The sequence below is a fragment of the Marmota marmota genome, unplaced genomic scaffold (genome assembly GCF_001458135.2).
Source record: "Marmota marmota marmota unplaced genomic scaffold, marMar, whole genome shotgun sequence".
Classification (NCBI taxonomy): Eukaryota; Metazoa; Chordata; class Mammalia; order Rodentia; family Sciuridae; genus Marmota; species Marmota marmota.
The window spans coordinates 2565516-2580483 of record NW_025999949.1 but is presented as its reverse complement, the minus strand read 5'-3'; the positions used below and the strand labels follow the sequence as shown (position 1 = coordinate 2580483).

The 14968-nt window shown below is 43.9% G+C and overlaps 1 protein-coding gene across 4 annotated transcripts in view; it reads left to right on the top strand.

Moving 5' to 3' along the window:
* Snx31 (sorting nexin 31) overlaps positions 1 to 14968 on the top strand; it is a 63126-nt gene that overhangs the window by 15199 nt on the left and 32959 nt on the right. For all 4 annotated transcript variants that reach the window (XM_048801925.1, XM_015486343.2, XM_048801927.1 and 1 more), the window contains 3 exons: positions 7887 to 7997; positions 10700 to 10790; positions 11699 to 11786. In XM_048801925.1, the coding sequence (XP_048657882.1) occupies positions 7887 to 7997; positions 10700 to 10790; positions 11699 to 11786 (290 nt within the window). The remainder of the gene's footprint in view (positions 1 to 7886; positions 7998 to 10699; positions 10791 to 11698; positions 11787 to 14968) is intronic.

The following is a 14968-nucleotide window of genomic DNA, read 5'->3' as shown; positions in this document are numbered from 1 at the left end:
TCTCTCTCTCTCTCTCTCTCTCTCTCTCTCTCTCCCTCCCTCCGTCCCTCCCCCACCCACCCCTCTCCTTTCAGCCATGATGTTTCTGCTTTGGAGCCAGCCAGTTGGCCAACCATGGACTGAATCTCTGAAACCTGAGCAAAAAATCAATCTTTCCTCCTTTAAGTTTTTTTTTTGTGTGTGTCAGATATTTTTATTACAGTGATGAAAAGCCAACTAACACAAAGGTTTAGATTCTATATGGAAAATGAAACTTTGGCTTTTTTTTTTTTTTTTTTATAAGCAGATACCTTTTTTCTGTAGCCTAAATATCATCCATGTCAAAACTGGCCTGAGGCCAGGCATGGTGCCACATCACAGCAGCTCCGGAAGCTAAGGCAGGAAGATTGTGAGTTCAAAGCCAACCTCAGCAATTTAGCAAGGCCTGATGCAACTCAGCAAGACCCCGTCTCTAAATAAAATATAAAAAAGTGCTAGGTATGTGGCTCAGTGGTTAAGCACCCCTGGGTTCAATCCCCAGTAGCCTCCCTACCGCCCTCCCTAAAAAAAATTGGCCTGAAGAAGACAGTCTTAGTGTACAGCTTTATCACTAATGGACCCCATACTGAGTTTTAGTCACTGAGATTTCCAAGAGGGTTATGGTGAAGATATCAGGACAGGAGGTTTTAACAGCTATTACTTCTATATTCTCTGCTCTTAATTTTATTGTAAATGGAGAAAATCCAGGCTGAACAGAGTAACATACAGCAATTCCCTTTTGGTGGATGGTTTGAAGAACCACTGGCAGCTTGTCCCCACAGGCCGGAATTTTGTGAAGTCCCTTCGTTTAAAACATATTCATTCTAATTGTACATATGGAAATGTTTTTGTGCCTGAAAGCATGAGCTTGACTGAATGGTAGAACTCTGAAGTGATTAAAGTCATATAATGATTTATCATTGAATTTGACCCCTAGCAAAGGGAAAGACGATACCTTGATCAGATTTGCTAAGACCAGAGGAGATTTTATTTAGACAGGGGTCCAAGGGTGTTGCTCCATTGACTGGCCCTCTTAATCTGAAATATGGCCCTAGAACCTTCCATGGTGAAGTGGTTCTTATTTTCACGTACACTTGATGGTTTAAATATATACATACTTTTTTCTTTGAAAAGTTTGTGTCGAGGAGGTGATGATAACAATAAAATTTCAACAAAAGTATATACAGTGAAAAATAACCTTTTCTTCCCCTAGCCCCACTCTCCAGAATAATTGTTATTCACAGTTCAATGTGTTCTTTCTACACATTTTTCTGCATATAAAAATATAAACACAAGCCATGCATACTTTTGGGAATGTGTGTGGAGCTGGGGATTGAACTCTGACCTCATGTATGCTAGGCAAGTGCCCTACCACTGAGTATACCCACCCTGTCTGGAAAACTCATTGGGCCTTGCTTTTTAAAACTTGAAATCTTGAGGGTCATTCTATCTCAGTACATTTAAAGATAAGTTTGACTTGTTCTTTTGGGGGTACATTATGGATTTTGCTTTTAATGCTTTTAAAAAATTATTCACGGAGGGGCTGGGGTTGTGGCTCAGTGGTAGAGTGCTCGCCTCGCATGTGCGAGACCCAGGGTTCGATCCTCAGCACCACATAAAAATAAATAAGTGAAATAAAGGTATTGTGTCCAACTATAACTAAAAAATAAATATTTTAAAAAATTAAAAAATCATTCATGGAGTATCAATGTTACGGAGCTTTGTTTTGCATATACTTTTTCTGATAACTTGGAAGGTTTGTGCCAGATTTTAGTTCTCTTAGTATGTTGCCTTTATTTTATTTTTAAAAAAATCTTTATTTTTTAGTTGAAGGTGGACACACAATATCTTTATTTCATTTTTATGTGGTGCTGAGGATCGAATCCAGTGCCTCACGCATGCTAAGCGAGCACTCTACTAGTGAGCCACAACCCCAGCACCAGTATGTTGCCTTTATAATTTTACACAAAAGCCTAGTAGCCCAGGTGCAGTTTGCAATATCTCTTTTTGCTTCTTCTGAAGTGTTTTTCAATTTTGTAATGACCTTCTTTTTCTCTTCCACTTTCCCCATGAATTTGCCAACTCAATTTTCAATTCTTTTCTTCCTCACCTCTTAGTTAAGGCCTTCCTCTGTTCTTTAAGATCTTCATTCAGAGATGCCATATTTTTATTAATGCATGTTCACCTGCTTAGTAGTATAATTTTTTCAGGTACATATTTTTTAAAAATATTTTTTAGTTGTACATGGATCTTTTATTTATTTATTTATATGCAGTGCTGAGGATCGAACCCAGGGCCTCACACATGCCAGGCAAGTGCTCTACCACTAAGCTACAACTCCAACCCCCCAGGTATATATTTTATGCCGATAGTGGATTGTGTTTCTTCTTCGAATTTTCCAGGATTTTTGCATGGATTCCTTAGCAATTCTTTTCAGGTTATTGTTCAACTTTGGAAGGGCTGTGCTTTGTGCCCTAGCTGTTTGCCCATGCATGCTAAGCTGTAGGGAGGGACTTGATTTGGGTCTCTTGAGACTGTCTGTTGTATTTCTGGATCTTGCCTCTTGTTTCTGAACGTTTTCTCACTAATTCTCTGCCATAAGACCCAAGTGTTTCGTTTAGCAATGAAGCATAAACCACAGCTCCCTGGATCATGGCTTAGCATTTTAAATCCTTCTGTTAGCTCAGATCAGCAGCCCCAGAACTAGTGTAGTGGTTAAAGAGTTCAGGGTCAGGAATGAGATGATCCAGGTTCAAATTTTGGCCACTTGACTCTCAAGTCATATGTCTGAGAAAATTTTAGCCTCTTTGCATTTTAGTATCTCCATCTGTAAAGGGGAGAGGAGTTCTTCTCTTATTGTTGCTTTGAGGATTAAATTAACTAATACTCCTTTGAGCCCTTAAATACCATCTGGAACAACTTTAATGCTTAAGGGGTAGTCACTACTGTAGTTTATGCCTTTTTCTCTTCTCAACCATGCTGAGAGATTGCAAAGATGGAGTTTCTGCACATTTCTTCACTCTCCCCTGCATCTAGGCAGTGTCAAATGGAGCCCAGAGTTATGCTCCCAGCCCTGCTGAGCCCTCCCTGATGAACTGCTTTCAGATAGCTTCTGTATTACTTCTTGAGTCCTCTTTTCCCCGCCCCACCCCCATCTCCAATATCAGTGCTTGGCAGCCCCTCCAATATCCAGTGGTGCAGGCCTGGAACTATTTTAACTTTTTAATCCAAGATAGTTTTCCTTCTAATTGTTTTCTCTTTGCCTCTAAAAGGAGAGCAGGGCAGACGTGGTTCTACTTTCGAAAATATCTAAAAAGGAGGTTTGCATTACGGTTTTGAAAGGGAAGTTAAGTTCATTGTATCGTACCTGCCTGGTTTATCCCATCATCTGTTGCTCTACATTTAACAAATATGTGTTAATGATTGCTGTGAGCTGACACTCTACTAGAGGCAGGTGAGACATCAGTAAATGATGCCCAGTCTGGCTCACAGAGTTTGTTTTCTTGGGGAGACAGAAATGTCACTTGGCACGTCATTAACTGCAGTGGGCACTATGCCATAGTACCAGGCCCTGCACTGGGGCGCACCATACACGTGGTACACACGGAGTGCTATGGTGCACGGCTGTGTTGCCGGAGATGGTTAGCAATGTGTCAAGATTTTCGTCCCATCAACTCTGGTGTGGTATTTACGGACTCTGCTACCCGCAGCAGTGCACGCCTACTTACCCAGGTGTGCAGTGCAAATGCTGTCACCTGTCAAGTGTGACCTGGTGAAAAGACAGCCAGGAGGCATTACCATAGGATGAGTGTGTCTGGAAGACATGGTGAGACCATGGCTGGGGTGATGTTCTAAAGGAAGTGACATTTAGCTGCTCTTTGAAGGTTTCCAGAGTGGGCAGGAAGATCACATATACTCTGGCTTTTAAATTTTTTCCCTTGAAGGAAGGAAACAATGAACATAGTATCTGGAGGTGTGGGGAGAATCAGGACAATACGGGTGAAAGGGAAGCAGTGGTCACATCATGTGGCAGGTGAGCCTACTCCCACTTCCCTGCTGCCCGCAGACCCTGCCCCTGAGTGCCCTCCAGAACCGGAAGGATCCATGGCAGTACATAGAGTTAGGCAACACAGGAGAGAAATAGCCAGTGGAGCTTATGGCAGGATTACTCCTACGAGGCTGGGAGGCTGGGGGGCTGGGGGGCTGGGAGGCTCAGAATGAGCAGTGATTTGTGGATCTGCCATGAAGTAGGGATGAGTTTCCCCACCTGGATATTTTCCCTTCATCTGCTAAGTGCAGTAGCTAGTAGTTTCCTGGTGGTTATTGCCAAATAATCACACAATCCAGGCCTGGCCCTTCAAGGCTCAGAAAATACAAGAGCATCTTCCTGCCTCTGGATATTAAAAGTGTGTATGGACATGACATTCTAGGAATCCTTCCCAGGAAAGCTACTATCAGGGATGGTCAAAGCCTAGATGCAAAAATTAAAGGCATTTTACCCCTAAAGGAGCCTTTCACTGATTTGGCCCAGTGCTTCATGCTGTTTCTCATGACTGGTGGAAGGAGATAGTATTACTTGAGGTTGAGGACCCGCCTTTAGAGAGTCCTCAACCTCATTCATGGAGCCTGGGTCCAGAGCCTCGGCTCCTTTCATGCTAGGAGATATTTCTAGAGTGGGGGTACCTACCCAACCCTGCCCCCACATGATCCCTTTGTCTTATGTGTCTAGACCCCCCTCCCCAACTCACTAAACTCTGGATTTTTGTGATCACTTTAGAGATAAGGGACTTTTGAAAAGGCAAAATTTAAAAAAGTCTTTATGTTTTCATGTACCTGCTTATCTCAGACTGTCTTGTATTCAATTTTTCAACATTTTCCACAGAGTGTTATGGAGATGGGGACTTCAGCTTTCTTTTATCTCCTCTTCTATACCTACCCGCTCCCTAACTTTGTTATGTCACAATTTTAATAAATTAAATCCTTAGTGTTTTCAAAATACTTTTCCTTCGGAACCAAGCAATATTTTTTTTTTCTCTTGAACAACCTGCATTTTTCTTCAAGTTAAACAGAACCATTAAAAGACTTAGAGATTAGATAGATAGATAGATAGATAGATAGATATAGATATAGATATATAGATATTTGTGCTTAAATGTATGACTCTTTTGATGCTTGTGAAGTGCTAAAATCAGAATTTTCTCCAGGGTCAAACGGGTCAGATTCTCTCTTGGAAATGATCCACCAAGAGCTTTTGTCTTTCTGTTGTTTAGAATGAGACTTTGCCTGGTAGGGAAGGAACCAGGAGAGGAGGGGAGTGGGCAGGAGGGCCTGAGTAGTCAGTAGCCCCAAGTCCTTGAGGAAGGATGATTAACACCACCTGGAGTCAGGCAGAGGAAGGCCTCTCTAAAACTGAATGTGAGACACAGGCAAAGAATAGGCGAAGCTACAGATATAGTCCAAGCTTGGACTGTGACTATGAGCAGAAATAGATTAAGTTCCCATCTTGGTGTTTTCTCTGTGACTTATGGGAAGTGAGGTTAAGGGGGGATAGGAAGGAGGTAGGTGTGGCTGGAGTCTTGGGGAAAGTGGAGAAGGTTAGACTAGAATGTGAATCAGATGCCACTGGGTAAGGCCATCCCTGGGATGTGCTAGGGAGCAGGGGGAAGGAAAGGGAAGGGCAGTTGTCCACCAATTTGCTCATCTGACCAAGGCAAAGATCTGGGTGCCCTTTAACCTATCACATCCCTCAATGTAGCAGTTATCCACTGAGAAGAGGTTCTGCCAATCAACACCAGTGTGGCCGTGTCAAAAGAGAACATTGGAGAGACTTAACCTTAGTGTTCTTTTCTCAAATACCTGTAGGGTAAGCACATTCTGTTGGGCTAGAGAAGGAGGTTATGCACAGAAACAATTCATTTCCAGATGTTCCAGTTTAGGTGCCACGATTCTACTTCTTTTTATCTCTCATTTGGATTATTTTGAGAATATAGTACCAAGATTCAAGTGTCTGTTGATATTAGCACATGTCCACATGATCCTGCTCTGAAGGAGTTTACTATCTAATCAAGTTTTTGTTACCATCTAGGGATGCTGGATTAGCATCTAGATGTCTCTGCTCAGCAAAGAATTGAAGAGCAGGACATAGAGATAGCGAGCAAGCAGCAGGGTTTTTGGAAAAATGATAGTAACAGACTTCTCCAAAGAAAGGGGGCCTTGGAGCTGGGAGTCCAGTGGGGGAGTTTTGGCCTGTACTTTCTATGGTCTCTGAATTTCCTTCTTTCCTTATCTCCTCCCCTGACCATGCTCTCTTCACTGCTATTGATTGGTGCCCTCCACCCCTGGGTCCATATGTCTATTTTAGGTTTTCTATTGGTTCTCCTGCTTAGGAGCACGAGAACAGAAGTGTCTGTCTGATTGGGTCCCCAGCTTGTGTCCACAAGCACTTCTGTCAGTTGACCTCATTGGAAGACCCTCTCCATGTTCCTCTGTTCTGAGCCTGCCCCTGACCTCCTCACTTGCCATCTTGCCCTGGTCCTTTTATATCTCCCTCACTTTAAGCAAATGAAGTATTGAAAAGTCAAGAACATTCAACCAACAAATATTTAGTAGATAAGGTAGAGCTCAATGGCTTCCATTTTCATCAGGTCTTTTTTGACTGTAAGGGATACAAATCATGGAAATTTGGTTGGCTCCCTCTTCTTTCTTCCTACTCCAAGGGCTGCTTTCCTCTGTGTAGACTGAATTCTCTGAGACCCTGGTCTGCATCATGGTAAGGTTAGAGCCTAGGTTAAAGAGTGAGCTCCAACCTTCCTTCTAATGGACAGAGAACTCCTCTGGGAGATGTTCTGGAGAGAAGGAGTAAAGCAGGTGAGGAGCAGTTGCCAATACAACCTGTCTCCTCCTGACCAGTGGTGAAGAGTTGGGTGTCCCATGAGCAACGTGACGACGTTGGGAGATTTTAAGCAAGAGAGAGACATTTTGGGGTTTGCCTTTTTAAAGATTTCTCGGACTGCTGGTGGGGACTGCTTTGTGGGAAGAAGAATAGAAAAAGCAGACCTGCTAAGGAGGCTTGTGCAGGAGTCGAGGCCAGGGGAGGTGAGAGATGGGTCTAAAGTGCTGGAGCTGAAGACACGTGGATGGACTTCAGAAACAGTTTAAGATAATGAATTAGCAATCTTAGTATCTCATTGCATAGGAGTGTTGAAAACACTCCCTAAAGCTTTCTCGACTCCCTTTATTTCTTACCTATAGATACTAAATGAAATCAAAACTATGTAACTAACTTCCTACTGCATTGAAACAACAAAGCCACCATGAGTGTTTGTGATAAGGCATGTTCCAGATCATTTCTGCATTGCCTCCGTGAATCCTCGCCTCAGCTCTCTAAGATGAGCACTAGATTATCCTTATTTTAGGGCTGAAGGAATGCAGTATGAAGCGGGGGAGTTACCTGCCCAGGTTTGCACACAGTCACATGGCATGAGTGACGGAACCTCTATGAACCCCCTAAATGGTGGAGTTTGGAGAGCTTCAGACTGCCACACACTAACGTCAGGAAAAAACGTGAGATATGGACTTTTAGCAATGCTTAATATTAAAAATGGTGAGAGTTAACTCTGAGATCACTGAGGATATGGATGATTTTATAAAAATAAAATATCTTCCAGAATGGATGCTCTGTTGTTTGAAAATTTTTCAAGCTTTGTGTTATTGCTCTGTCTTGGCCCCTTTCCACACCCCTATCACCCTCACTTTGTCCCCCAAAAGAACCCCCACCAAAAATCTCTGCAGTGCACACTCTCTCGTAGGAACTGACCACCTAAAGAGCAGCAGGTAAAGCTGCCCCTCTGTTTTTCTGTCACTTACAGAACACGTTTGATGTTGCTACGGAGAAAGCTGCTCTGGATGTATTTCTGCCCAATGGAAGGAGCATTAAAGTGGAAATTCTAACATCAGATATGGCTGAAAGAATCCTAGAGGTAAGTTTTGTTTAAACTCCAGCTGAATCTAGTAACAATTCTACTTTAAAAGCAGGGAACTGGCACATGATTAACTTCCGGAAGTTTTCTGCCTGGTCTTTTATGCTGTTGTTGACTTACCTACAGAAGTTGCTGGGATTTCCTGGAAGACTGACTAAGGAAACTCAGTATCAGCCAATCCTTCAGGGCCTCCTTGGTTTTATCCCTCTGTGGGCGTCAATTTTCCTGAGAGCTCTGAGGGAATTCCTAAGGCTGCTGTCACCTCTTTGGAACTTAGCTAGGATATGACCTGGAAATATACTAAATGATTTTTTGTGGGCTGCACCAGGGTTGGGAGCAGGCAGAGGGGTGGTGACCAGCTGATTCTGGAATAGGCCATACTTAGGATGGTGGTGACAGGTCCTGTTGGAGGGTGACAGGGGATTTCTTGAAGGTCCCTCCTCCCCAACATGAGGCAGGATACCTGTCCACATCCAAAATAGGACAACCAGCCTCACAGTTTTGGAGGTTCCAGTCCATGATTGGTCAGCCAAATTGCAAGGGGCCTATGGTGAGGCAGAATATACTGGCAGAAGTGTGTGGCAGAGCAAGACTCCCCTCACCTCATTGCCAGAAGGAGAGAGGCGGGTGGGGGGAAAGACAGACATCAGGGTCTCACAATCCCCTTTAAAGGTATGTCTCCATGGCCTTCTGGTCCCATTTCTTTCTTTCTTTCTTTTTTTAAAAAGAGAGAGAGAGAATTTTAAATATTTATTTTTTAGTTTTCGGCAGACACAACATCTTTGTTTGTATGTGGTGCTGAGGATCGAACCTGGGCCGCACGCATGCCAGGCGAGCGTGCTACCGCTTGAGCCACATCCCCAGCCCCCTGGTCCCATTTCTTAAAGGTCTACCACCTAAGATTTAGCACAGGGGCCTTGGGTCAGGCCTGGGGTGGGTGTAGCATTCCAGATCCAAATGCTAGCAATTCTAAAAGGCTTCTGTGCTCCTCTCGTGGCTTTTGCTAAGTGGATCACAAAAGAGGGAAATCTGTGGACATGGGCCAGATTTACTGTAGGAAAAAGAAGTCTGCGATACAATTTCTTACCACACACACATTCACCCATGCATATGGGGGAGCCCTGCATCATCAGTCTGGGATGTTTTGTAAGAGGATGGGGAGAAAAGTGAGAGAAAAAGAAGGGCAGTCGTGAGTGGTGGCTCAAGCCTCTAATCCCAGCTGCTCAGGAGGCAGAGGCAGGAGGATCACTAGTTCAAAGCCAGCCTCAGCAACTTAGAGAGGCTCTAAGCAACTTAGAGAGACACTGTGTAATCAAGGTATTTTTAAAAAAATGCTGGAGATATTGCTCAGTGGTTAAGCACCCTGAGTTCAACCTGAGATGCACAAAGGGTGGAGGAAAGCGCTTGCGCATTGAGTAGCATGTGTGAGAGCGCTCCCACGCTATTTATTACAGCCATGCCAAGAACACACACCCATACCAGGCACCTAGTCAGACTGTCTCAAGAGGTAATTTACAAACCTCTGACAGTAAAAGTACCCCTTTGAGGCTGGCATTTATCCTACTGCCACCTGGAGAACTGGAGCGGAGCTTAGAGCCTCCGAGTATGCGGGGCTGTGGAGGCTGATCCTCCAGGGCTGCAGAGGGGACCTAGGAAGTGAAAACCAAGGTGCCTAGGTACCACTGTACAGTTGGATGAGAGGAAAAAATTAGGTACTCTATTGGATAGCAAGGTGACTATAAATAATAATAATGTACTGTGTATTGAAGTAGCTGGAAGAAAGGATTTCAAATGCTTTTGCCTTGAAAAAAATATATAAAGGTTTGAGAAAAAAGAGGTACTTACCCCGATTTGAACCTTACACAATGTATATATGTATCATACCATTGTATGATTCCCCATAAATGGGAATTAGAAAAAAGGCTGGGAGTTCAAGGAAAGGGAGCCCAGTCTTAAAGGGGACCCCACTGGTTGGGGGAGGGAAATAGCCTGTGGTATCTTGGAAGTTCCAGCTGGGGAAAGGTGGACGACAGACAACGTGGTGAGGTCACAGTTTGGGTGACCTGATGGTAAAGATGAAGTCGCTGGTGTTAAAATGAAAGCTGACTGATGTCACTCAAAGAGGACTATGAAATAAAGGCAGCCAGCATCAGAGATTGGAGTTTTCCACTGAGCAAGTGTCATAGTAAATGACACGTCACTGTCACAGGAAGCATCAGAGAAGCAGGCCTAGTGTGCCAGAAGTGGACATTACACATGCACGTTTGTATGCCAGCTAAGTGGTGGCAAATGACCCTTTTCCAGGTGTCTGGTAGTCCAGTGACAGGGAGGTATAATGGCATGCAGCCCACGGGGCAGATATTTCAGAAGACAGATGTTTATAGAGAATGGTTACTGCCCTCCAGGGGACAATAGGCACCAAAATGAGGCAGGACATGTGGTGTCCACACCCAATATGTGACAACCAGCCTTGACGGAAGCCAGTCACTGGGCACTGAGGTGGGACTGGCTTGTATTTTCTTCACTTTAACTTTTCTAAAATGAGCATGTATCATTTTTAGATTCCAGAAAGATTTCTATGTCTACTGTCTCACAAAAGCACTTGTAACCTACATGTATAGGTCACTCCAGTCCTTCACATCACATTTAGGATGTGTGGTTGGCTCCCTGATATTCTTCCTTTTGCTTGTCTCTGGTTAAAGGTGGTGTCGCACAAGCTTGGACTGCGTCAGGAACTTGTGGGCTACTTTGGCCTCTTTCTCATTCGGTTTTGCAAGGAGGGCAAGCTTTCTGGTAAGAAGGAATATGGGCAGCCTGGGGATGGAGAGGGTAGGTGTGAACAGAGGTTCAGCCCAGGAGATGCAAGAGTCATAGCAAAGGAGTTGTGGTGTTGGGACCACTGTTCTCAGCTCTGGATCAAAAATGGGAATAAGAGATTGTGTTCTTATTCAGACTGAGCTGGGATGAGTAGCCCCAGAGAAACAGAAATTGTTAAGAGCAAGACCTTGGGTCATTCTGGTACCTGTTCTTTTCTGTGCCTGCCAATTCCAATCTGATGTCCTCTCCCATTCACCCCTGGGCCTGTCCTGGCTTCTGGCCATGGGCCATGCCTCACCCTCCTTGTGAGTGCTAGACCCCAGATTTCAGGACATCTCATACAGTATGACATTTCCTTCTTAGGGAATATTTGTTATCAAATGTGGATGATATGATAACTTTTAGATTCCTTAAAAAAAAGTTCTAATGAGAGATAACAGTCTGATTTCTGTGGCTTTGCTTTCCATTCTGGTTCATTCTACATATTACAAGGCTTTTAAAGATATGAAATGGTATTAGTTATCTTAGTTTATATGTTTTCTCAAGAAGCAGTGGGAGGTGGTTTGATGGAAGCCAAGGGATGTGGGAGGCTGGGCCTGAGGAACTAAGGCCAGCCATGGCCCTGGGTATCTCTGAATCTATTTCTCCATCTGTATCACAGTGTAAATATCCTACCCAAGGACCTGGGATTTGATGCAGATCAAATAGTATTTATTTTTTGATGAACTTCAGAAAGGTAAAAAATTATATCCTCATACAAGAGAATATTCTTAGTGTGATTTTTTCCCCCAAAAAGTAATGTCTTCCTTTCTCATTTGAAAGCTTCTGTGTGTCACCTCTGTGTGCTGTTTTGACCAGCCTGCCTTTCTTTCCCCTGTCTCTAGTTGTGAAGAAGTTGGCAGACTTTGAACTCCCTTACGTTTGTCTTTGCAATGCTGAGGTGGAAAACTGTAAGGTTGGACTCAGAAAGTGGTAAGTTGTTATGGTGATAGAAACCCTTGTGGATCAGAACATGTCAGTGTCTCACCATGGCCTGCCCACAGCCCCACCACAGGAGAGAGACCAGGAACTTGGGGAAAGTTAAAAGGAAAGTCATGAGGAAGATAGGGGGTGACATGAACAGCAATATATGTGCTAAAGAAGATGTGGAGGAAGACTTTCACTAGTCTCAAGGGAATCCTCGGGGATATTATAATGAGGACTGTGGCTTCCGTTTTGCTGAAAGGCAAGCAAGAAAGGAAGGCTTGAGAGACAGCAGTAGGGGCAGAGTAGATGGGAGCAAGATGTCATGGGTTTGCTCTGGAATGGATTCCTGACTGTATTAATCGAAGGATTTGTTGATAATTACCCAGCAAGTCTGATTCATCTGTTATTGCACTGTAGTATTCCCTGGAGGCAAAAGGTGAACTCAACCAATTTGCAGTGAATTTGAACTCTTAAGAATTCAGCTTGCATTCATAAAGGCTATGCCAGGGTTGTATGTACCAGGGCTACTCATGTTTCTAGATCAATAGAATGCAAGTGTTCCTCTGCAGAAAATCCTATCGTTCCCCAGAAACAGGGGTCCTCTGGAGAACATCAGACAGACAGTGACAATGAGAAACAGGACATTTACACACCTGCAATCCTATCATCTGTAGGCTCTAGATACCATTGCTACTTAAGTTTGCTTTCTCCCAGCCCCGTTATTCTGCAACCTGAGTGCAGAAGCCTTAAAGAAAGGCATTTCAAAATCTGGGGATAGTAGTTAACTTGATCTTGTGATGCCTTACTAGAGCTCCAGTTTATGGTTTTGAATTTTAGGATATCCCCAGCAAGGATAGAAGTTAATTGCTCAGAAGTATTCTGAGAAATCATCAAAAAACCCTGAGAAGTAAAGGACTTGGGTCCATCTAAGAGTTAGAGAATAACTGTTTGTAAGCTGCTTACTACAAAGTGGCTGAGCATGGTGGTTCCTGAATCAAAGTTCCTGTATCTAAGTCCCAGCTCTCAGCTTCATAACCTTAGCCAAGTTATTTAAGCCCCTAATCCTCAGTTTCTTTATCTGTAATATGGGAATAATAGTGTTTTCTTCCTAGGATTTTTTTCTTTTTCTTTTTCTTTCTTTTTTTGGTACTGGGTATGAACTCAGAGGCACTCAACCTCTGAGCCACATCCCCATCTCTTTTTTTTTAATTTTAATTTGTTGTATATGACAACAGGTTGTATTACAATTCATATTACACATATAGAGTACAGTTTTTCATATCTGATTGTACAAAAGGTAGAGTCACATCCTTCGTGTCTTCATACATGTACTTAGGGTAATGATGACCATCGCATTCCACTGTTTTTCCTACCCCTGTGCCCCCTCCCTTCTCCTCCCTCCCCTTTTTCCCTTTGCCCTATCTAGAGTTCATTTAATCCTCCCATCCCCCATCCCTATTTTATAGTTTATTTAGAGACAGGGTCTCACTGAGTTGCTTAGCACCTAGCTAAGTTGATGAGGCTGGCTTTGAACTCACACACCTGGCCCTCTTAGGATTCTTGAAGAGTGATTATATATGCTCCAAAAGTTTTGGTCATTTTTTTTATCATAATATTGATGATATTGATGATCATAGCAACCATAAAAGTCTTTGGGGCTTAGCTTTTTCACCTGAGATCACAGGAGAGAGGAGGATTCTGTCCCTAACCTTGAGGCTTGAATTAGAAATCAGGTTTTGCCTATGTCTTCATTTAAAAAATAAATCCTAGATGGTAAATGCAAGATAAAATACCTGCCAATCACAAGCCAGCAGCAGGGCTAAGCAAATCATCTGTGACTGTGGAAAGAAGGGAGTTTGCTTCTGTTCCTGGAGCTGAGGATCAGGTCTCCAGATCCTCAGCAGAGAGATCTCCTGGGGGGAGAGCCTGGCAGAGCCTCCCACAATGCCTCCCCCTCTTTCCAGTGGAGGTTTTATCAGGTGGAGGTAGGGAGGCCAGTTCTAAGAGCTGTGTGATTCCAGTAGGTGAGGCCTCTTCTTCCAGTGATGATATAGTTTCTTCCAGACCAGATGGTGCCTGCTCTGTATCCCCCACTGCCTCCAGAGTCCCATCTTAGGATGGGTTTGGGACCTCCAACTTTCTGGTGTGACAGACACTATTCTGTGCTCCACAGGATCCTCTGGGATATGGTAAATAGCTAAATGCAATGTCATTTGTATTTAGCTATTTACCATATGAATGCTTCAGTTCCTTCTCCCCACCCCCCAAATGAAGTTGACCCTCAATCTCCATTTTCATCCCTTTCTGAGTCTGTCAGCCCTGCCAGTCTAGTCACACTGTGCTTCCCAGAACAGTGACTGCTTGCCTTCCAGTTGACTGTAGATCAATAGATCAGCCAGGGCACGCCCTTCCTGTTTCCGCCCATTCTTAGCATGCTGCTGTGCATACACAGTCCTGAATTTCAGTCTGTTCTGGTGATTCTGGTTCTGATAGACAGAAATGGAGCCCCTGCTATTTGCCACTCATTCTGCCAAGACCCAGGAGGGCACTTCTCAACAGAGGTTGGGGTCTTGACATCTCTTGTCAAGAAAACTTGATCAGAGCAGCGGTCAGGATAAGCTCCATGCTGACAAAGCACAGAAGATGGGTTGCTAACACAGCCTTGGGGAGGCTTGCAGAAAAAGGGAGATAAGTCAGGGCAGGAGGGCCCTGAGGCATGCTCTGTCAGGGTAGGAGGAGAGTAGAGAAGCTCACTTGGAATGTAGAGTTGGGTATGGGAATGATAAGAGATAGAATGGAAGTGAGGGCAGGGGTGGCCCCATAAAGGACCTCAGAAGTAAACAGAATAAATGACCCAACTCCTACAACTCTGACTGTCAGACAACAGCCACTTGTGTTGGACTATGAGCATGAGAGTGAGGCAGAAAGCCTGGGAAGGAGCTTCCCTAAGCAGCTCAAGTGCAGGTAGGCAATGGTGGTAGATGTGGGGCAGGTGATCATGCCAGGTGTTGAGGGATGGGAAAGGGAATCCAGGACTGGGTGGCCAAGAGTGAGGCTGAGTGGGACCAGGAATGCAGACCATGTCCCCAAAGCTTTACTATTTTATTTTTTGCATTTTTACTCTCAGAGCTCATTGGGAAAGACTCATAGCATTACAAAAAAAAAAAAAAAATGGAAACAGAAGCGCT